General features: G+C 46.7%; 2 protein-coding genes across 2 annotated transcripts in view; both read right to left on the reverse strand.

Moving 5' to 3' along the window:
- The window catches only part of LOC127576491 (uncharacterized), a 605,240-nt gene that overhangs the window by 281,321 nt on the left and 299,615 nt on the right, over window positions 1–24,304 (reverse strand). The window contains exon 10 of the mRNA XM_052026972.1: window positions 21,598–21,900. Within this exon, the coding sequence (XP_051882932.1) occupies window positions 21,598–21,900 (303 nt within the window). The remainder of the gene's footprint in view (window positions 1–21,597; window positions 21,901–24,304) is intronic.
- On the reverse strand, window positions 17,296–21,139 carry LOC127576516 (igW transmembrane form Tm2T7/Tm7T7/Tm3T3-like). The gene is made up of 3 exons (XM_052026994.1): window positions 20,403–21,139; window positions 18,165–18,307; window positions 17,296–17,675 (listed from the first exon to the last, which is right to left on the reverse strand). The coding sequence occupies exons 1-3, from the start codon at window positions 20,503–20,505 to the stop codon at window positions 17,664–17,666; spliced, it is 258 nt and encodes an 85-aa protein (XP_051882954.1). The 5' UTR covers window positions 20,506–21,139; the 3' UTR covers window positions 17,296–17,663.

Genomic DNA, 24,304 nt, shown 5'->3' on the forward strand with positions numbered 1-24,304 from the left:
AACTTAAGGGAAAGGTTGTTGTTCTGACACAGTAACACAAGGTTTGTGATCTCCTTCCTGTATTCCGTCTCATCATTGTTGTTGATCCGGCTGATAGCAGTGGTATCATCAGCAAACTTAAAGATTGATTTGGCATTGTACTTGGCCACACAGTTATGGGTATACAGGGAGTAGAGCGGGGACTGAGCACACAATGCTGAGTAGCACCAGTGTTGAGGGTCAGGGTGGATGAAATGTTCTGACAAGTTCTAAGCAACTGAAGTCAGCTGGTCAGGAAGTCCAGAAGCCAGGTGCAGATGGGGCTCCAAGGCCAAGGTCCAGCAGTTGAGAGATAAGTGTATTTGGTATTATGGTAATGAAGACTGAGCTGTAGTCAGTGAATAGCATCCTGACATGGGTATTCTTGTTGTTGGGGTGATCCAGAGCTGAACATAGTGCAAGGGAGATGGTGTCCTTCATGGACCTATTTCTCCTGTATGCATTTTGCAAGGGGTCCAGATTGTCTGGGAGACTGGTGCTGATGTGGGCCATTATGTATCTTTCAAAGCACCTCGTTATGGTCGATATTAGAGCTACTGGTGAGTAATCATTGAGATAGGCCACTTTAGTTTTCTTGAGGACTGGAATAATGGAGGTTTCCCTGAAGCACATGGGGACAGTAGACTGTTGAAGTGAGAGGCTGAAGATGTCCATGAAAACAGTGACCAGACGACTGGCCCACGATTTCAGAAACCATCCAGTGACTCCATCTGGCTCACTGCTGTCTGAGAAATTACCCTCGTGAGAGCAGATCTGACTTCTGCCACCGAGATGTACAGGACAGAGCTAGCGGGAGATTGGGGGACGTGCCTGAGTAGAACTTTGCTTACCTGCTTAAAACAGGCTTAAAAGACATTGAGCTCATCTGGTAGAGAAGCGTGGTTACCAGAGATCACCCCCGATTTCAGCTTGTAGCCCATTATGGCATCCAGGCCCTGCCACAGTCGCCTGGCATCCACTTGACTGAATTGAGCCTCGAGCTTGTTCTGAAATTCTCTCTTGGCATCTCTGATAGCTTCATGGAGAACATACCTGGCCATGTACAGTACAGGGTCATCCATGCTGAAAACCTTAGACCTGCACTTTGGCAGAATGGATCTCCCAGTTCATCCAAGGTTTCTGGTCAGGATAGACACGAATTGTCTTCGACAGAATGCAGTCGTCAACACATTTCTTGATGAAACTAGTGATGACTGAGGTATACTCATTCAGACGGGATGAAGTGGCCCTGAGCATGTTCCAGTCCACTGACTCGAGGCAGTCCTGAGGTAGACCCTCAGCCTGCTCAGACCACGACTGTATTACTCTCGTCATTGGTCCTTTGCACTTTGTTTATAAGCTGGAAGGAGCAGCAATGACAGATGATCCAACTGGTTCAAGTGAGGGTGAGGGATGGAATGATAGGCATGCTTGATGGTGGTGTAGCAGTGGTCTAGAGTGTTAACCCCCACCTGGGGCAGGAGACGTGCTTATGAATTTGGGGAGTATGTTCCTGAAGTTTGTTTCATCAAAGTCATCGGCAATAATGAAACGGGCATCAGGGTTTGCTGTCTCAAGAGTTGATGGGCTAGTATAATTTGTCCAGTGGCACCTTGGCATTTACTTGACGTGGAATGTAGACCGCCGTCAAGGTGGAAGAGGTGAATTGCCTTGGTAGGTAAAATGGACGGCATTTTATGAACAGATATTCCAGGTCAGAGGAGCAGAATTGAGCTGAGACCGTCACATCAATGCACCACAAAGCATTGGTCATCAAGCAGATATTGCCAGTTTTTGCCTTGCCTGAGGATTCCATACAGAGATAATTGGAGGAAACCCTCAAGTTGTACAGCAGGGTCGGGTGAGTTGTGGATGAGCCAGTTTCAGCGAAACAAAGAACACACCAGTTCCCGATCTCCCTTTGGAATTGCAGCCTTACTCTGAGCTCGGAGCCTGTTTTCGAGTGATTGAACATCAGCTGGAAGTATGCTAGGGAGGGGAGGAGCTAAAATTCCCATCACTTCAGCCACGCCTGGATCATCCCTGTACCCAACTGCCAGGCTTCCACGTTCATCATTATTCACAGCTGTGCTTGTAGCATTGAATGGAATAAAGATCGGTAGTTCTGAGAGTTCCTTTGATTTCAGCCTTGGAACTAATGACTTTCTTAGTGCTGTATTTGACAGATAATAAGTAAAAATGATCACAGAAGGCACCATTTTGTTTTGTATTCACTGACTCACTCCTCTGTACCCACATTTTCTTTCTCTCACTCTCACTCTATCAACACAGAACAGTACAGCACAGGAATAGGCCCTTCAGCCCACGATGTCTGTACTGAACACAACGCCAAATTAAACTAAATCTCTTCTGTCTGCACATGATGCATATCCCTCCATTCCCTGTATTTTCATATGTCTATCTAACAGCCTCTTAAGTGCCACTATTGCATCTGCTTCCACCACTACCTCTGGCAGTCTATTCCACACACCTAACATCCATGGCGTTTTTCAAAAAAAAAGCTTGCCCCACACACCACCTTAATACTTTTCCCTTCTCACCTCAAATGCATGTCCTTTAGTACTTGCTATTCCTACCCTGATAAAAAGATTCTGACTATCTACTCTTCTCTGTTAATTTTATAAAGTTGTGCCAGGTCTCCCCTCAACCTCCAATGCTTCAGAGAAAACAACCCAGGTTTGTCCAACCTCTCCTTGTAGCTCATACCCCCTTAATTCAGGCAGCATCCTGGTAAATCTCTTCTGTATCAGAGCCTCCATATCCTCCCTTCAATGGGGCAAACAGAATTGCACATAATACCCTAAGTGCAGCCTAACCAAAGTTTTATATAACCACAATGCGACTTCCTTACTCTTATACTCAATGCCAGGAGCAATGAAGGCAAGCATCCATATGCCTTCATTACCACTCTATCTACTTGCATGGCCTCTTTCAGGGACCTATGGACTTGAACCCCAAGATCCCTCTGTACATCAATGCTTTTAAGAGTTCTGCCATTAACTGTACACTTTCCCTTTATATTTGATCTCCCGAAATGCAACACCTCACACTTGCCTGGATGAAACTCGATCTGCCATTTCTCCACCCATATCTGTAACTGATTTATATCCCATTGTATCCTTTGACAGTCCTCTACACTGTCCACAACTGCATAAACTTTGTGTTGTCTGCAGACTTACTATCCCACCCATCTACATTTTCATCTCAGTCCTTTCTAAACATCATGAATAACAGAGGCCCCGGCACTGGTCCCTGCGGCTAACCACTGGTCACGGACTTCCAACCGGAATAACACCTCTCCACCACCATTCTCTGTCTTCTATGGGCAAGCCAGTTTTGAATCCAACCTCTCAAGTCACCATGGATCCCATGCATCTTAATCTTCTGGATCAGCCTACCATGAGGGAACTGGTTAAATGCCTTATTCAAGTGCATATAGACAACATCCGTTGTCCAACTCTCATCAATCACATTCGTCACCTGTCGTAAATCCTATCGTAAATCACCCCACGTAAATCCTATCCCTAAGAATCGTCTCCAGTGGCATCCCTACCACTGATGAAGTGCACCCTCAGGTTCTGAAGGAGGTGGCGTTTGAGATTGTGGAGGCATTGGTGATAATTTTTCCAGGTATCAATAGACTCTGGCATGGTTCCGCAGGACTGGAAGGTCACAAATGCAGTTCCACTGTATAAGGAAGGTGGGAGGCAGCATAAGGGAAATGACAGACCTATTAGTGTGACATCAGTGGTGGGAAAGTTATTGGAGTCAATTCTCAAGGACGAGGTTATGGAATACCTAGAGGTGCATGACAAGATCGGTCCAAACCAGCATGGTTTCATGAAGGGAAGATCCTGCCTGACCAACCTATTGGAGTTTTTTGAGGAAATCTCAAGTAGGATTGATAAGGGAGAGACTGTGGAATTTGTGTATTTGGATTTCCAAAAGGCCTTCGACAAGGTGCCGCACAAGAGGCTGCTTAATAAGATGAGAGCCCATGGAATTACAGGAAGGATATTAGAATGGGTGGAGCATTGGCTGATAGGCAGAAAGCAAAGGGTGGGAATAAAGGGATCCTATTCTGGTTGGCTGCCGGTTACCAGTGGTGTTCCGCAAGGGTCAGTGTTGGGGCTGCTTTTTACGCTGTATATCGATGAATTGGACGGTGGAGTGAATGGTTTTGTGGCTAAGTTTGCAGATGACACCAAGATAGGTGGAGGAGTAGGGAGTATTGAAGAAACAGGAAGGTTGCAGAGAAACTTAGACAGTTTAGGAGCCTGGGCAAAGAAATGGCAGATGACATTCAATGTTGAGAAATGTGCTGTTGTACACTTTGGAAGAAGAAATAAAAGGGCAGATTATTATCCAGATGGGGAGAAAATTCAAAGTACAGAAGTGCCAAGGGACCCGGAGGTCCTCGTGCAGGATACCCTAATGGTTAACCACCAGGTTGGATCGGTGGTAAGAAAAGCAAATGCTATGTTGGCATTCATTTCGAGAGGTATAAAAGTAAGGATGTGTTGATGAAGCTCAATGGGGCACTGGTGAGACCTCACTTGGAGTACTATGTGCAGTTTTGGGCTCCTTATCTTAGGAAGGAGATACTGATGTTGGAGAGGGTTCAGAGAAGATTTAAGAGGATGATTCCCGGAATGAAAGGGCTTACATACGATGAGCGATTGTCGGCTCTTGGACTATACTAATTGGAGTACAGAAGAATGAGAGGGGACCTCATTAGAAACATTTCGAATGTTGAAAGGACTGGACAGAGTAGATGTGGCTCAGTTGTTTCCCTTGGTGGGTGAGTCCAGGACTAGAGGGCACAGTCTTAGAATTAGAGGGTACCCATTTAGAACAGAAATGAGAAGAAATTTCTTTAGCCAGAGGGTTGTGGATTTGTGGAATTCGTTACCACATACAGCTGTGGAGGCCCGATCATTGGGGAGATTGATAAGGAGGAGATTGATAGGTATCTAATTAGTCAAAGTATCAAGGGATATGGGGAGAAGGCCGGGAATTGGGGCTGGAGGGGAGTAGTTTAGCTCATGGTGAGGTAGCGGAGCAGACTCGATGGGTCGAATGGCCTACTTCTGTTCCTTTGTCTTGTGATCTTGTGATGTGAGTCTCACTTGGCCTATAATTTCCTAGATTATCCCTATTTCCCTTCTTGAACAAAGGAACAACATTGGCTACTTTTCATTCGTTTGGGACCTCGCCTGTTGCTAGTGAGGATACAAAGATCTTTGTCGAGGCCCCTGCAATTTCCTTTCTTGGCTCTTTCAAAAGCCTAGGACATATTCCATCAGGTCCTTGGGACTTATCCAACTTAATTTTCCTCAAACGACCCAGTGCTGCCACCTCCTTGATCTCAAGATGCCCTCATGCATTCAAATGCCTCACCCCAATTTTGCTATTCACCATGTCCTTCTCCAGGGTGAATACCGACACAAAGTACTCATTTCGTACCTCGCTGACATCTTCTGACTCCAAGCATAAATCCCCTCCTTTATTCTTGAGTTGCTCCCACCCTCTCCCTAATTATCCTCTTGTTTTTAATGGAAGTGTAAAATGTCTTTAATCCTACTTGCCAAGGACATTTCATGGCCCCTCTTGGCCTTCCTAGTCCCCTGCTTGAGCTTTTTCCTGCAATTATTATATTCCTCAAGGGCCCTGTCTGATTTTAGCTCCCTATACTTTACATATGCTTCCTGTTTGTTTTTGACGAAGTTGATAACCTCTCTCATCGTCCAAGGTTTCCTTCCCTTGCCATCCTTGTCCTTCCTCCTTACTGGAAAGTACCAGTCCTGAACTCTGGTCAGCTGGTCTTCAAACATCACAAATGTCAGATGTAGACGCCTGACAACTGCTGCTCCCAATTAACCCCCTTAGCTCCTGTCTAATAATGTCAGAATTTCTCCTTACCCAATTTAGTACTTTTCCACAAGATCCAAACTTGTCCTTATTCATAACTATATTAAAACTTAAGGAGTTGTGATCACTGTTCTCAGAATGCTCTCCCACTGATAGGCCAATGACGTGGCCAGGCTCATTTCCCAAAACAAGGTCCAGTATGGTCCCTCCTTGAGTTCAGCTATCTACGCACTGTTTGAAGAAAACCTCTTGGATGCATCTCCCCATCTCAGCCTCTTGCACTAAGGAAATTCCAGTCAATATTGAGAAAGTCAATGTCACCCACTACGACAACCATGTTGTCTTTCCATAATCTGTCTATGTATCTGTTCCTCTATCACCCGGTGGCTAATGGGAGGCATGTAGTATAAGCCCAACACAGTAATTACAGCTTTCTTTTCTGTATATTCCCCCTCTGATCCCCTCTCTCTGTCTCCCGGTGTGGTCCTGGGGAGGAGCAGTGAGGCAGATGCTGTGGCCTGAGAGGTCCCATGGGATCCAGTCGACAGGCATTTCCGTGATCCATGTTGATGACTTGACCAGGATCCTGCTGCACGCTCTGGAGGGTGACTGAGTGTGCAGGGTCCTGAATTGGTGTCCCCTGGCTGCAGCACCAATGGGGAGTTTGTGGGGGCGCTGCCAAATATCGTAGGCTGTCCGTCCGCTCTCCACACACCTGGGGCTCTGGTCTGGGTCCTGCTGGGTGCTGAGTGTTGGGTGATGCTGATGATGGGGGAATGGGAGATCCCCGAGTGGACCCAGGAGTGCGGCTACCGCTTCCCCGAGCTGCAGGCTGCCCTCAGGGACCTGTTCTCCTGACATCTCAGTCAGAGGTCAGGGTCAATGATTACAACCGTCGCTTCCTCTCCTCTCTTGGTGGCTTTTGTCTCCATGCCTTCGCCGAGGTCAGGTGTCAGGTGATGTGGAAGGTCAGGGATCAGTGGGGATGGAGTCAGTGGGTGCAATGATGCTGGGCGACCTGCGCTCAAATACTCTGACCCCGTGCGGCAGGCTAAAGTCAGGAGGTCAAGTAATGTGAAAGGTCGGGTCAGCAGGCACGTCTCCGATCCAAGGTCAGGGGAGGTGGGTTGAGGGCTGCTGACAAGGTCAGGGGTCAGCGGTTGGAGTTTCTGGAAATTGGAGGTCAAGGAGACGGGGTGCGTGCACTGGGGTATGGACTACGAGACCATCCATCAGACGAGGCTGTAACACCAGGTTACATGAAGTAATAAAGTCCGTTTCCTTCATCTGAGGCTCCTGTGTCCCTCCAGTGCCCGGGTTTAATGTCTCCTTGGAACCTGACGGGGATATTGGGGCCTCAGTACCGGTTGATGAGTGAGGCCAACTCTCCCCCACCCCACTGAGGGTTAGTCTCTGTGTGTGACTCCCTTGCCAGGGACCCTCCTCCAGGGATGACCAGCCCAGCTCCTCCTGAGAACTGACCTCCCCACAATCCCACAGCAGCTCCTCCACAACCGGCCCCAGCACCATTCCCCCTCTCTGTGCATGGAGAAACAGGGAGCATGGCTTGGGCAGGGGAGGGAGAGTGGGAGGTTACAGACACAGGGTGAAAAAAATAAGAAAAGTCAGGTAGTAGGTGATTTTATCTTTCCACATATTGACTGGGACTCCCATACTGTAAAGGGATTGGATGGGATAGAGTTTGTCAAATGTGGTGAGGAAGGTTTCCTCAATCAATATGTGGAGGTCCCAACAGGAGAGAGCGCGATACTGGATCTCCTCTCGCGGAACGAGAGAGGGCAGGTGACAAAAGTGTGTGTAGGAGAACACTTTGGATCTAGTGATCATAATTCCATTAGTTTCAAGATAATTATGGAAAAGGATAGGATTGGTCCTTGGCTTGAGATTCTAAATTGGAGTAAGGCCAACTTTGATGGCATCAGAAGGGATGTGGCAGGTGTGGATTGGGAGTTTTCTGGCTAAGAGATGCTTGGCAAGTGGGAGGGTTTCAAAAGTGAAATACTGAGTGTACAGAATCTGTATGTTCCTGTTAGACTAAAAGGCAAAGCTAACAGGTTCAGGGGACCTTGGTTGTCGAGGGATATTGAGGCCCAAGCAAAGAAAAAGGAGGAAGTGCATATCAGGTTTGGGCTGTTAGGATCAAATGATGTGCTTGAGGATTTTAAGAATTGTGAGAGAACACTTAAGAGAGAAAACGGGAAGGCAAAAAGAGGACATGAGGTTGCTCTGGCAGGCAAGGTGAAAGAGAACCCTATGGGTTTCTATAGCTATATTAAGAGCAAAAGGATAGCAAGGGACAAAATTGGTCCACTTGAAGATCAGCATGGTCATCGATGCATGGAGCCGAAAGAGATGGGAGAGATCTTAAATGAATTTTTTGCATCCATATTTGCTCTGGAGACACAGAATATAGAACTGAGGCACAAGGGTAGTGAGGTCACGGACCATATCCGGATCTGGAAGAGGACGTGCTGGCTGTCTTGAGGTGAATGAAGATGGATAAATCCCTAGGGCCAGACAAAGTGTCCCCTCGGATCTTGTGGGAGGCTGGTGCAGAAATTGCAGGGGCCCTGGCAGAGATATTTAAAACATCCGTAGCCACGGGTGAGGTGCCGTAAGACTGGAGGATAGCTCAAGTTGTTCCATTGTTCAAGAAAGGCTCCAAGAATAAGCCGGGAATTTATAGGCCAACGAGCCTGAGGTCAGTCGTGGGTAAATTATTGGAAGGTATTCCAAGGGGCAGGATATACAAGTATTGGAATAGACAGGGCCTGATTAGGGGTAGTCAACATGGCTTTGTGTGTGGCAGATCATGTCTAACCAATCTTATAGAGTTCCTCGAGAAGGTTACCAAGAAGGTCGATGAAGAAGAGGCAGTAGACGTTGTCTACATGGACTTTAGCAAGGCCTTTGACAAAGTCCTGCATGGGAGGCTGCTGCAGAAGGTTAAGTCACTTGGCATTCAGGATGAGGTAGCCAATTGGATTCAACATTGGCTGAGCGAGAGAAGCCAGAGAGTGGTAGGAGATGGTTGTCTCTCTGACTGGAGGCCTGTGACCAGTTGTGTGCTGCAGGGATTGGTGCTGGGTCCATGGTTGTTTAGCATCTATATTAATGATTTAGATGACAATGTGGTACACTGGTTATACAAATTTGCAGATGACACCAAGATTGGGAGCGTAATGGACAGCAAGAAAGACTATCAAAGTTGCAGTGTGATCTTGACCAGCTAGGAAAATGGGCTGAAAAGTGCCAGATGGAATTTAATGCAGACAAGTGTGAGATGTTGCACTTTGGAAGGAGAAACTAGGGTAAAACTTGTACAGTGAATGATTGGAGTCTGAGGTGTGGGGTAGAACAAAGGGACCTGGGAATACAGATCCATAGGTCCTTGAAAGTGGCGTCACAGGTAGTTAGGGTCATAAAGAGAGCTTTTGGCACTTTGGCCTTCATAAATCAGGGCATAGAGTACAGGAGTTGGGATGTTATGTTGAAGTTGTACAAACCATCTGTGAGGCCGAATTTGGAGTATTGTGCGCAGTTCTGGTCACCAACCAACAGAAAAAATATCAATAAGCTTGAAAAAATGCAAGGAACACTTGCAAGGGTATTGCCGGGACTTGAGGACCTGAGTTAAAGGAAAAGGTTGAATTGGTTTGGACTTTATTCCCTGGAGCGGAGGAGAATGACGGCAGATCTTATAGAGGTATACAAAATTATGAGGGGGATAGATAGGGTGAATACATACGGACCTTTTTCACCGAAGATTGGATGAGACTAGAACTAGAGGACATAGGTTTAGGGGGAAAGGTGAAACATTTAAGGAATCTGAGGGGGAATGTCTTCACTCAGAGGGTGGTGCAAGTGTTGAAGGAGCTGCCAGCAGAAGTGGTAGATGCGGTTTCAATTGTAACATTCATGAGAGGTTTGGATAGGTACATGGATGGGAGGGGTTTGGAGGGATATGATCCGGGTGCAGGTAGAGGGGACTAGGCAGAAGATCAGGCTGGCATGGACTGGATGGACTGAAGAGCCTTTTTCTGTGCTGTAGTACTCTATATGACCCTAAAGATAAAGGATGACAGGCACCTTTCTCAGAGAGGCGTCGCTGAGCATCTCCCCGTCGCCTTTCAGGAGTCTTATCCCATCGTGTAATTGGCTGTGCTTCGCGTCTGTCATCTTAAATTACCTACCTGAATTGTCAAACTGTGATGAATGGTCGCTGCTCTGAAGCTCATAATGTCGAGAGGGAATGCATTTAAGGTGAGGTGGAAAGCTCAAAGGAGATGTGGCGGGTGGTGGGGGGGGCAAGTTTTTCCTTTAAACAGAGTGGTGGGTGCCTGGAATGTGCTGCCAGGGACGGTGGTGGAGGCAGAGGCAGAGTGTGGAGGGATTTGGACCATTTGCAGGCAGAAGGAATGAGGTGGCATTAGCTGAATTGCTTTGGTACGACATAGTGGACAAAAGGCTCCTTCCTGTGCTGTACTGATCTACGAAATAAATATTTACAAATCCCAATCGCTGGGCACAGCATTCAGTACAACTTAACTTTACACTGCAACTGAAGAATTCCAAAGCAAAGCAACTTCCTGGATTCGTGAACTTATCCCTGTAGCAGGAAAGTGAAATGCACCCGGAATGGAAATTGTCCTTCATGCAGCAATGTGGCACTTCCCAGAGTTCAGGGATGTCACCAGAGAAAAGGGCTGGCAGACACAGTGAACCAACACCTGCTGTCACTGGTTGGAGGACCACAGGGTCCTCCCGCCCGCCTTTCACCATTGGTTGGAGGAACACACAGTCCGCTTGCCGCTATTGGTTGGAGATGCGCACCATCCCACCCCTCCTGCTTGCCACCATTGGTTGGAGGACAACGCTGTCATGCGGCTTGACCTACCATTGGTCATGATATTCCAATCGTGGCGGGGTTGAACGGCAAGAGAATTTCACAGAAATGTCCAGTCGGTTCACAAGATAAAAGCAGATGTTTGATCAAGGTTACAAAATAGGAAAGGGGAGAGGTTTTATGTTTAAACACAAAACATTGTTTAAACTTCAAGAACAAAAAGCGCTGCAGGTTTGCGTCTGTGCCGGAGGGTGACGTTTGTCGGACATTCCTGTTGAAATTATTCTTTCTGCTCCACATGCGGATCGGATGCCTCCGGGAACGCGTGGGGGCGAATTTAACACCTCACGGTCACCGGTTGTGATTTTAAAAAAGATAATTAATGCAAGTTATAATCTTCTGCCAATGGGAATGAATGGAGGCTTCTCTTACCCAAACGCCACTGCGCCGGGAATAAGCTCCATCTTGAGTGGAAATGGAGAGTCAACGTTTTGGGTCAAGGCCCTTCATTGGACTGAAAGGTAGAGGTGGGATGGACAGTATAAAGCGGTGGGGGAAGGGGTGGGGCAAGATCTGTGAGGTGATGGGTGGATACAGGTGAGGGGGGTGATGAGTAAATGGGGGAGGGAAGAGTGGTAAAAGTGCTGGAAACTGGGAGGTGATGGGTGGAGTATGGAATAAAGAGAAAGAGGTGGGGAGGGCAGAGGGGAGCAGTGAGGGAGGGGAACCGGTGTGTGGGTGATGGGCAGACAGAGAGGGTGGAAGAGGGGAAAGAGACATGGTGATAGGGAGCAGGTAGATCAGGAGGAGAGTGAAAAGGGACAGAGGGGGAGCAATTACTGCAAGTTGGATAATTCGATGTTAATGCTGCCAGGTTGTTGGCTACCCAGGCAGCATATGAACACTCCCCAGGGCTCTGCCGTTTACTGTGAAAGACTGACACTGGTTTGACTTCCCAAACTGCAGCATCTCGCACAGAGTCACAGAACACAGAAACAGGATCTTTGGCCCTGAGTTCATCCATCTTTACCTGTCAGTCCTCTTGCATTGAAATAAATACAACTTAATCCGACAGTCATTCCTTGCTCCCTGCCATGCTGCTGCTTGTCTTGTCGACTGACCTCGCTGGCATTGAATTCTGTCTCAGCTTCCAGCCTCCCATCAGCCCCACTGCTGCTTTGGATCCCAAACCCCTGCCAATCTAATTTAAACCCTCCCACCCAAGTGGCAATTGCAAAACAGCCCGCCAGGATATTGGTCCCCTTCCAGTTCAGGTGCAACCTGTCCCTCTCTTACAGATCACCTCTGTCCCAGAACAGATCCAAACGGTCCAAAAAGCTGAATCTCTGCCCCCTGCAGCAACTCTTCAGCCATGCATTCATCTGCCATATCCTCCTATTCTTATCCTCACTAGCCCATGGCACTGGGAGTAATTCAGAGATTACTACCCTCGAGTTCTTGCTTTTTAACCTCTTTCCTAACTCCCTATATTCCCTCCACAAGACCTCATCCCCTTTTCTGCCGCTGTCATTTGTGTCAATGTGCACAACCACTTCTGGCTGCTCCCCCTCCCCTTTGAGAATGTTAAGCAACTGGTCTGAATTAAACTGCATTTGCCATTCCTCGGCCCACTTCCCCAGCTGATCAAGGTCCCACTGTAATTGTTGATAACCTTCTTCACTGCCTGTGATACCGGCTGTGTTAGTGTCATCTGTCATCAAATACTCGGGAATACGGGATCAATTCCCATGTGTGAGAGAACTCCTCCATCGGGGTATGATCAGTCATTTGGGCAAACCCCAAGGATGAGACTGAAAGGGACAATTCTCAGTCCCATCTCTGAGGGAATGCCCCCTGCTTCAGTCTTTGTATACCTGGATCACATGCTCACATGCGGGGGGAGGTTCCCAGTGCCCATAACACAGAGTGCCGAGCAGGTGGTGAGGAGTGTGGCCTGGATTCAGATATTGGGTCGGTACCTTGGCCTTTGGGGTGGCAGAGACTCATCCTGCAACACTCCTTCCTTTCCCCTCTCTCCCTCTCACTCCATGCTCCCTCCCTCCTTCCCCTGCCCTTTCTCCTCCCCGCAAATGCCCTTCCTTTCTTTATCCCTACCAGTCCTCTCTCTCTCTCTCTCCTTCCACCTTCTCCAACCTCCTTTCCAGACTTTACAAACCCTTCAATTTGCTGCCTCCTTTCTTCCTCCCACCCCACAGGGCACAGGGTCAGAAGCTGCCTCTGACCAGCTGGCTGCACTTTGTACAAACAGACTGTCTGAGCCATTGGCTGAGAGGAGAGAAGCAGAGACACAAACAGGAAGCAGAAGTCAAAGCCATTATCTGTGAGCAGTGAAGTGTGTAAAATATACTGGAGGACTGTCAGCACTTACTCACGGAGGGAAAGGAGATGGCAGGCCAGTGTGGGGAGCCGACAAACCTGGAGGGGAGCAGAGGCCAGTGGCAAGGTAAGGTCCTCATTTATTGCACATCCTGGGTTTGGAGATAGCTGAAACATGAGGGTGGGAGGGAGACTGGTTGCTGAGCGACACACGTTGTTTGTTGGCTGCTGTCACCATGTTGCTGTGAAAGATGGAAGGAAGTTGTCATGGTGTCGCGAGAGAGAGAGAGAGTACATAGGGGAGAGATGTATTATCAAGCAGGAGAAAGGAAAGGACTAATGGTACAGAAGGGAGAAGTGTGTCATGAAGTGGAAGGCAGAGGAATCAGAAGGAAGCTGAGTGTATGGAGCAGGAGAGAGAAAGAGGGAGCACAAGGAAGGAGATTGAATGAAGGTGTTGTAGAAGGGCAGACAATGTGAGTGGGACGGGTATTCTTTGTTGTATTTCAACACTGGACTGTGTTGTTGGTCTCTCTGCCTGATGATTCAGTAGGGATACACTGGGACAATGTTTGAGTTGCTGGATGGAATTGAGAAGCAGGGTTCATGATCTGGATATGTGAGTTCAAATCACAGCAGCACAGCAGCTGGGGAGTTTAAAGTCAGTTCAAGAAGTCTGTGGAATTAAAGGCCTGTGTCAGTAGTTGTGGTTTTGAGAAATGGATTGGTGTCTAAACACATGACTGACAGAAGGAAGGAAATCTGGTGACTTTACCTGGTCTTCCAGGCCCACAGTAATGTAGCTGATCCTTAACTGCACTGTGAAATGGCCCAGTAATCCACCTAGTTCAAGAGCAGTTGGGGATGGGAAAGAAATAGAACATAGAACAATTACAGCATAATTCAGGCCCTTCGGCCCACAAAGCTGTGCCGAACATGTCCCTACCCTAGAAGTTACTAGGCTTACCCATAACCCTCTATTTTACTCAGCTCCACATGCCTGTCTAACAGACTCTTGAAAGACCCTATCATATCAGCCTCCACCACCATTTCTGGCAGCCCATTCCACGCACTCACCACTCTCTGAGTAAAAAACTTACCCCTGACATCTCCTCTCTATCTACTCCCCAGCACCTTAAACCTATGTCCTCTTGTGGCCACCAGTTCATCCCTGGGGAAAAGCCTCTGACTATCTACCCTATCAATACCTCTCATCATCTTATATACCTCTATCAGGTCCCCCCTCATCCTCCGTCTCTCCAAGAAGAAAAGGCCGAGTTCCCTCAACCTGCTTTCATAAGGCATGCTCCGCATTCCAGGCAGCATCCTTGTAAATCTCCTCTGCACCCTCTCTATGGCTTCCACATCTTTCCTGTAGTGAGGCGACCAGAACTGAGCACAATACTCCAAGTGGCGTCTGACCAGGGACCCATATAGCTGCAACAATACCTCTCGGCTCCTAAATTCAATTCCCCGATTGATGAAGGACAATACACCATATGCCTTCTTAACCACAGAGTCAACCTGTGCCTCCACCTTGAGCGTCCTATGGACTCTGACCCCAAGATCCCTCTGATCCTCCACACTGCCAAGAGTCCTACCATTAAGACTATATTCCACCAACATATTTGACCTTCCTTCACACTTATCTGGGTTGAACTGCATCTGCCACTTCTCAGCCCAACTCTGCATCCTATCTATATCCCTCTGTAACCTCTGACAGCCCTCCAAACTATCCACAACACCCCCAACCTTCGTGTCATCCGCAAACTTACTAACCACCCCTCCACTTCCTCATCCAGGTCATTTATAAAAATCATAAATAATAAGGGTCCCAGTACAGATCCCTGAGGTACACCACTGGTCACCGACCTCCACTCAGAATACGACCCTTCAACAACCACTCTTTGCCTTCTGTGGGCCAGACAGTTCTGGATCCACACTGCAATGTCCCCTTGGATCCCATGTCTCCTCACCTTCTCTCTAAGCCTCACATGGGGTACCTTATCAAACGCTTTGCTGAAATCCATACACACAACATCTACTCCTCTCCCTTCATCGTGTGTGCAAAAAATTCAATTAGGCTTGTAAGGCAGGACCTGCCCTTAACAAAGCCATGCTGACTATTCCTAATCATATTAAACCTCTCCAAATGTTCATAAATCCCGCCCCTCAGGATCTTCTCCATCAGCTTACCAAACACTGAGGTAAGACTTACCGGTCTATACTGGTAAATGCTGGTCTTATACACATCCCATGAATGAATAACTAAATGTCACCCACTGTCATATTGTGTTATGACTGATCCACCACTAGATTCTTTTTATAGATGGATTCCACAGGATTGGTTGTGAGTTTTAACTAAGCTGTAATGAATTCAATGTTATAATGCTTCATGACTGATTCACAATATGTTACTTTTTGATTGTTATGTCATGATATTGTATTGACTTGTTTCCAAGCAAATTCCATTGACAAGTTGTTTCCTTTGTATGTCTGGATATGGGTAGAATTCCCTCAGATATGGCATTGGGAATCACTCTGCAAAAAATTTTACTTGTCAGGCCTGCTTATACATGGGATAGGTAATCTCCCCAAGATCTGGTCCCAAGTCATATTCACCCATCACTGGTTCCTACAATACATTCCCCCAGTATCTGAACCAGGGCCATGTTCCTCACTACCTGCTCTGCATTCCGGGTTATGGGCACTAGGAATCTCCCCCACTATGTAATTTTGGGTGCAGTATCTCAAATCTGATCCAGGTATGTTTTCCCAAATGACTGAAATTGGGGCATTCCCTCAGAGGTGGGTGTGGGAATCTGATCCTGGGGTTCTCCCAAGCAACTGTGTTTCTCATATAACTTGCTTCTCATACATAGGAATCAGAACCTTCCCTAAGATCGATCACGTATTCCCGAGCTCTGTAGTGTTCCCTCATGCATGAGAGTGAGAATTAACCACAACATCTGGTTTTGGGGGTATTTCCCACTGTCTGGACCTTCAAGAGTTTTCCCTAATGTCCATTCCTGGGGTGTATTCCTCCAATGTCTGGTCCTGGGTTCCTTCCCACAACGTCTGCCCCTTGGACTTACTCTGCTCGTATCAGGTGCTGGTATTTATCACCCAAATATCTGTTGTATCCTATTCTATTCTTGGTTTGCATTAACCCAGTACCTGGCCATGTATTCTACTCCTGGTGTGTCTTACCCCAGTATCGGGTGTATTTTCCTGCACTGGCATATTTTCTCATGATGTTCTCTCTTGCTGACATCACATTAAAACATGTTCATGGTCCACATCCAGCTCTGTGTCACCTGCACTTGTATCAACCCCTCCATTGCCTCTGATTTGGGACCCTGCAGGATGCATAGAGTTTCCTTTATCTAAATATTGCGAAGACCAAAGAGGTTAACTTTGGTCCCCACAGTGAATTCTGTTCCCAGGGCACTGATTCTGTTGAGTTAAGTCCCTCTTAAGTGACCTGAGATCAAGACTTCAGGCTGACTGTTCATTGCAGTACTGAGGGATAGAGTTGCCGCCTTTCAGCTGAGACATTGAAGTGAGAATGTGAGTGCAGTGGAGAAGTTCCCTTCCCCACAACTTTGTGGGATGTGGAGTGTGGAGAGCAGGAGAATACATTTTAAATATGGGATTGAGACACACATTGTGAAGCATTCCACCAATATCTGGCTCTGGGATGTATAACAGGCTTCTGAGAAACTCCTCCAATGAGCCTCCATGTTTTCCTCGATATCTTTGTCAGGAAGCAGCACCCCAGTATTCCCGCTGTGGAAATCCCTTATGACCATGGGGAGTAAGAGTGGGGCTACACTCACACATTACAGGCTGGAAATCTCTCCGATATGTGTCCGGGATACATTACCAACTTGTTGGGTTTTGAGGCAGGTGAGGTTGCTGCAGTGGTGAGAGAACAAAGATGGCCTGAATGGCTTCCCTTAGTCTTATCAACTCCAATCATTTCATTTCTTTCTTTTCTTTGTTTTTAATTCATCTAACTTCAAATCAAGACATACACTCCAGCAGAAAACTGAAAAATAAGCTACAGGCAATGACTTCCACAACATCCGATTTACAAAATATAACAGAGCAAGACCCCGAGCCCACCCTCCTCCACACCCCTCCTCCCCAGGTCACCTTCATGCTCCACAATATCAATACCCCCATCCTCACTCCCCTCTCCTCCTTCACTGACCACACTGCCATCCCCTGCTCCCCATTCCCAAACATTAACCCTGCCTTCTTCTCCCACTCTTGTATTTCCCCCTCCCTCCAGTGTCATTTTAAATGCCCTGACATTTTCCCACTGTATTGTCCTCTCCTGTCTGTCCCTCCCTCCCACCTACCTCTCTCTGTCCCCCTATTTCCCCTCCAGCATCCCCAGTGCATTTGGAGGTTTATCTCCTGAAATGAGCGGTTGCAGTGCAGTAGCCTAGGATTGCTGAGTGAGTGAGAGGGAGACTGCATTTCCAAACATCAGCAGCCACACGGGGATTTCTTGACTGAATGTGGGTCGTGTATCTGCTGGTCACTGCAGAACCTGAAATATAGACAGGAGAGTAAGATATTGTGTATGCCAAGGTGCAGCACAGACAATAACCTATAAGGACAGGGAAACCAAATAACATGCATTCTAGAAAATGGACCCCCATGGGCAGGTGGTCGTTCATTAGAGGTCACCCCTAAAGTACAGTCTGAATGAATACCAGTTGGGGCCTCAGGGTGTTGGGCTCATGTTTTAGGTCCCGAGTACCCTGTTGTTCACAAAATACAATTTCCTTGTTTAAGCCCAGGGTTATTGCCCCAGATACCCAGATACATTCTGTCACCTTTTGCTGTATCAAGGCCCAGAGGACAGGAGTAAAGAGGAAAGGTTCAAAGTCCCATGGGATGTGAAGGGCCCCAGACTGCATCATCTGTGAATTGTGCTGTAGTTGGGATCCCAGAGTCCGAGGATGCAATGTGGTGAGAAATGCAAGGTGAAAGTGTGGGCTTCATGGGATATCCCTGTTGTTGGTCATTTGGTTACCTTGACAACGGTGACGAAGGTGCTGTAGAGGAAACTGATAACGAACAGAATGGCAAAGGCAGCAACTGCAAGCACATTGTCAACTCCATCCAAGTCTCCCGGTTCTTCCTTCCCCTCCTCTCCTGTCAAGTCTGTGCAGACTTCTGAAACAATTGAGAAAGTGAGACTGTTAGTTTCCTGCGGATGTTTCATGGAGGTCAACAAAACCCCAATAACTTGAAGACAACTGCCTACACATTGCCCCTTCTTTCTGTATCTGTCCATTTTCTGAATGACATCAACAAATGCCTTCACAATGTTCATAAAAATACTTTTTCCTGTCCATTAACTTTGAAATTTTTAATAATTGATCAATCAAGTTGATCAGGAATGTTCTATCCATTGGACAGTGGAAACTATAACACACACACATATGCACATAAGTATTTATAAATGTATACGGTGAAAGACAGACCAGAAACCATCGATCCAAGGTCACCTGTCCCTCCCAACCAGGCAACACCTCCGACCCCTTATGCAAGTCACTCATTTACTGTCTGCCCAAACATACCTGCAAGGAACACTGACAGCCGAAACCTTTCTGCATCTTCTTTATTGAACTTTGATTGGTTACACTGACACATACACACATTTGACTTCTCATGGAGCCTACACAGATTTCAAACAGAATCAGACCCGACACAAACAAGTTTGAACAGTAATGCAGGATCTCAGAAATGTTGGTCAATGATATTTGATATGGATTTGACCATGGAATATATATTCATTCTCAGTGGATGATAAAGGACTTAATTTTGATTGTTTAAGTGAGGATGATGTCATGGTGAGGTAAACCACGCTGTTATAGGTTTAACCATCAATTGGTGGTTGGCCAGTGTTGTTGGCCACCTTGTCCATGGAAATCTCTGCTGCAGAGAACCCAGTGACCCAACACATCTCCATCTCATTCGGTGGAGAGGGTAGCCTTGAGAGCGAGTCTACTGGGAATAGACTCTTTTATTCATCTGATGTTTACCTTGAATATTCTGCTCTCACACCGACCTCAGCAACTTTTATATCACTAGTGACCTCTCCGCATCTGAAAATGAAGGCTTTTCTCTTTTGGAAATATAAGAGAAATTGCCAAAAGTAGTCAGCAGGTCTGAGAACAATTGCGGAGAGAGAAAGAGATGACATTTGAGGTGGCATCACAGGTGTACTCTGCACCTCTGCTTTAGCACTGGTTCTCTCCCTGGCTGAGATCTGTGCACCTCTCTGGGGTGCTGGAACTCAACAACTGTCTGGTGTCCAGTTACATTCCCCAATGCCTGCTCCAATCGAACTCAGATATCTCCATCGAGGAGAGGATGGCACAGTGGTATTATCACTGGATTAATAATCTAGATACCCAGGGCACAGTCCTGGGGACCTGAGTTCAAATCACACCATGGCAGATGGTGATAAATTCAAATTCTAATTCTTGAATTAAAAAGCCTCATGATGACCATGAAAAGCATTGTCGATTGTTGTAAAGACCCATCTGACTCACAAATGTCCAAAAGGGGAAGAAATCCACCATCCTTACCTGGTCAGGCCTGCACAAGACTCCAGACCCACAGCTGTGTGGTTCTCTCTGAAATGGCCCAGCAAGCCATTCAGTTGTAATAAATCATGAGAAAGCCAGAAGGATACCCACACATCGAGGACTGCAGTGGTTCAAGAAGGCAGCTCACCACCACCTTCTCAAGAGCAACTGGGGATGGGCAATTAAAGGCTGGCAAATATAGTCCTCCAGACACCCAGTGTGACAAATGACATAGAGAGACGTTAGGAGGAAAGTGTGGAGTCAATCGCCCATTGGGAAATGACGTCTAAACTCCAACCCAACAATAAAGCTGCTTGTGTATGTTCTTCAGTGAAAAACATGAAACACTGCAAATTGGATCAGAACTGGTGTCACTGCTGCAGTCACCTGAGTACAAACAGTGCATTAGGAGTTCTGCAGAATGTTACAGTCACAACCCTATTCAGATTGTGAACCATGTAACAGATTCTGTACTCTGCACAGGTTAATGGTGACATTCTGGAGATACATTCCCTTTCCTCAGGAGCAATAACTGATTAACTAACCATAACCTGGACTTAATACCGTGGTTCCAAAACAAAAGGGGAACGTAACTCTATTGGACAACTTGCCATCAGATGGTTACACATCACCCCATTACTCACAGGCTTGTACCGAGCTCCATTCTCACTTACCATGGGACTTCCTGATGGATCTCTTCTCCTGTGTTGGCAAACAAATGTCCAAACACAAATAGTCAACCCCAATCTCCAAGTCTGTATTAGGACCATTAGTCATCTGAAGATGTCTTTATCCCTGTTCCTTCTGTGCCCCTGGGTCTTCACCCATCCTCTCCTTCACTTCCATCCATCTCCCAGGTGACCCTGAACTCATCTAAATCACTGAGAAGCTGCTCACATAAGGTGGTCGTCATCCAGTTCCTTCAGTTCTGCTGACAGGCAGACTTGCTTCAAGTTTCTGAGATGCTGGTGTCCAAATATTAATCCTGTGGTCATTATTTCATTGTTCCCTCACTGACAAGGCTGGCATTTCTTGCTCTGCTCCACTGAATGAATCACCAGGTCCATCAAAGGGCAGTGAAGAGTTTGGTGTGGGACTGAAGGATAAGGGGATACACGGTAGGAAGATGGGAGTGCTTCACAAAAAAAGCATCAGTGAAGCAGTTAGGTTTAATGTGATTTTCACAATTCCATGCTTGCTTCTTCTGACGAGAACAAGTTGGAGTCAAGGCCAACATTCCAGTGGCTCATACTGAGGGACAGATGCCCGAAAAGTGAATGGACAGACCGTGTGACTCCTAATTCTTAGTGTTGGTCTCCTCTGTGACCTGGTTATTAAGGGTTGATGGAAGAAACTGAAGTTGTGAAAGCACCTAAGTTAATATAATTGTTTCCTACTCCGTGCCTCTTGCTTGGCCCTAGTTTGCACTGGATGTCAACATTGGAATGAATCCCAACACCGTGCCTTGAATGCCTTTCACCTCCTGGCTGACACTGGTGTTGGAGGGGGGATGAGACACTGTACAGCTGAAGACTGAGCCCTTCTTCCACTCCTCTGTACTCACAGTCAGGAAGTGGCTGGTACTGAAAGCACCCCCCTGCTCCAGAGCAGTTGGTGTAGCACTGGAGCTGGAGGAGATCAGGGAGCTGTCTTTCTCCCAGGTGACGTTTATGAGGTCCGGGTAGAATCCAGAGACGACACACTCAACGGTGGCCGTGTTCCTACTCTTGGTCCCTTCGAGTGGTGGAGGCAGCAGTCTGACCTTGGGTCTTTTTGTCTCCACTGGAATAGACGAGCAAACACTGGAAATGATTACAGTTTTCCTCAGGTAACTAAAGTTGGCCATTTAATCGCTGGTCTCTTGCCCACCTTTGATACTTTTTATCCGTGCTGACACTGCTGAGGATGAAGCAGATTGTTGGGCAGAGCACATGTACTCCATCCCACTGGACCACTCCTCCACACTGGTCTGGAGTTGGCTGATCACTGTGTCTTGGGTCCCTTCCTCTCTCAGTTTTTTGGTCACATTTCCTTTAATTTTCTGCCTCTCGTTCACCTGCCAGTAGATTTGGACCTGGCTCAGATCAGCAGCCACAACCATGCACACCAGAGTAGCGGTCTTGTTGATCCAAATCTCTTCACTGGAGGGATTTTGGATAAAGACAGACAATTCTGCAGATGAGAAATAGAATAAAATGGAGAAGGTCTGGTGTCATCTGGCTTCACAACTTCAGCAGAGACTTGTACTGAAGATCAATATGTAGAAAATTATACATTGGAATGAAATCAGGGTTGTTTAAAGGGTGCGTTGTTCATCTCTGATTACAAACTTTGACTGAGAAAGCAAAATCAAATATCAAGGAACTCATTTCCTCGAGAATTAGTTGGGACACAGCAGGGACTGCATGATGGGTGCTGCAATGTTAATAAGATACAATCTCACAGCTGTGAAATGCAATGAGACATGCAGTTTCTGAGTAAAGAAAACATTTCCTGAATTCTTCTTGTCTCGGTGCCTGTGCAGGATTGTAGATCCATTTGTGACATTGGGTCTGCTCAGTTCATGAGTCCTCTCATCTCTATTTGGACTGAGCCTGGGATTCCTCCAGTTTGAAAATTCTGATGCAGAATTTCAAATCTCCCATGATCGCGCCTCTCACCTTCTCTGTAGCTTTGGTCACAAGCACTGGAAGTCACTCCCTAAACCTCGGTGGTAAATCCCATCTGTCCTCTTGGAAGCTGCTGCTTGAAACAAGCACATGTAGTTCAAATCCTAATAAGGCAGCTGAGAATTCAAATTCAGTGAAACCAATTCTGCAATAAATCCAGAGTCAATAACACTGATAACAAGACTACTTACTACATTGTTGAAACCAACTGGTTCACAAATGTCCTTGAGAGAAGGAAATTTCTCATCGATTCCGGGACTGGCCTTTCTGTGACTTCACACCCACTTGTGACTGCTCTTACAAATAGCCGAGCAAGCACACACCTCAAGTACAGTTCAGGATGGGCATGAAATGGTGGCTTTCCCACTGAGGTCCAAATGCTGTGAATGATTAAATATCTTTAACCAAGTTTCTGGGCACCTGTCCTCTGACTTGTTGACAGCTTTGTCTGTTAATGTTCCAGTGAAGAACTTCGTGCGTTTTAGTATTTCAATGGAACAATCATATGGAAATATTCATATTCAATGAATAGTTACAGAACTGACAAAGATTGTTGCAAGACACTGCTCATCATCACATCCTACTGGGTTCAGTACCTTCCCACCCAGCAGATACATTAGCGACATTGAAGAGACTTTGAGATAGACACATGAATGATAGGAAAATAGGTGGCTATGTGGGAGGGAAGGGTTAGATAGATCTTGGAGCAGGATAAAATGTCGGCACAACGTTGTGGGCTGAAGGGCCTCTGTGCTGTAGTGGACATGGCTTTATGGTGAAAGGGGAAAGGTTTAGGGGGAACATTAAAGGGAACTTCTTCACTCAAAGAGTGGTGGGAGTGTGGAATGGGCTGCCATTTGATGTGGTAAATGCGGGCTCACTCTTAACTTTGCAGAGTAAATTGGATAGATACAGGGACGAGAGAGGTCTGGAGAGGTATGGGCTGGGGGCAGGTAAGTGGGACTAGCAGAATAATGTTTTGGCACAGACTAGAAGGGCCGACTGGCCTGTTTTTCTGTGCTGTAGTTTTCTATGGTTCTATGGTGTCCTATGTCCATTCTCTCTTTTGTCTGTCTCCTGTCGTTCTGCCTATTTCGAAACCAGCTAAATACACAAGATGTGGACATTTCCAATGTGATAAGTGGGGGTGGCTTCAAGCACATTGTGACAGGTGGACTAGGAAAGACCATGGTCCAAACTGTTCACCTTCTGTCACCCTGACTGTCACATGACACAGTGATATTGGAGTTGTTGATGAATGATTGCAAATAATCTCTGTCCATTCGTCTACGGCAGATCCAGGCATTGTGTGGGGACACCCACTGGTGGAAGGTGTTGGACACCATAGATCCAAAGTCCACTATTTCTCTGTGAGTCTCCATCACCTACCACACCTCACACTGCAAGGTACCCATTCACTGTCTCCCAAAACATACTAGCATTGTGGAACACTCACAACCGATACCTTTTCGTATTTTCTTCACTGAACTTTGATTGGTTACACTGACACTTACACCCATTTAACCTCTCATTGGATGACACAAGTTTCATGTGTGATCTCCAGTCACATTCCACAATCATAAGATGCACAGATCGAGTGGACAGTCAGAAAGTTTTTCCCAGTGAGACAATGGCTAACATGAGGGGACATAATTTTAAGGTGATTAGAGGAAGGTATAAGGGGGATGTCGGGGGTAAGTTTTTTTACAGAGAGAGTGCTGTGTGCATGGAAGGCACTGCCTGCAGAGGTTGTGGGGGCAGATACATTAGGGACAATTAAGAGACCCTCAGATAGACACATCACTAATAGAAAAATAGGGGGCAATGTGGGAGGGAAGGGTTAGATAGATCTTAGAGCAGGATAAAATGTTGGCACAACATTGTGGGCCTGTACTGTGCTGTAGTGT

This window comes from Pristis pectinata, chromosome 12 (genome assembly GCF_009764475.1).
Source record: "Pristis pectinata isolate sPriPec2 chromosome 12, sPriPec2.1.pri, whole genome shotgun sequence".
Lineage (NCBI taxonomy): Eukaryota > Metazoa > Chordata > Chondrichthyes > Rhinopristiformes > Pristidae > Pristis > Pristis pectinata.

What these genes read in the sequence shown, in the direction of transcription:
- LOC127576516 (XM_052026994.1), bottom strand. Translation starts at nt 20,505, where the DNA reads ATGACTAATGGTCCTAATACAGACTTGGAGATTGGGGTTGACTATTTG. An exon ending in ATCCATCAGGAAGTCCCATG is followed by an intron (nt 18,308 to 20,402) that starts GTAAGTGAGAAT and finishes CAATTGTTTCAG; the next exon opens with AAGTCTGCACAGACTTGACA.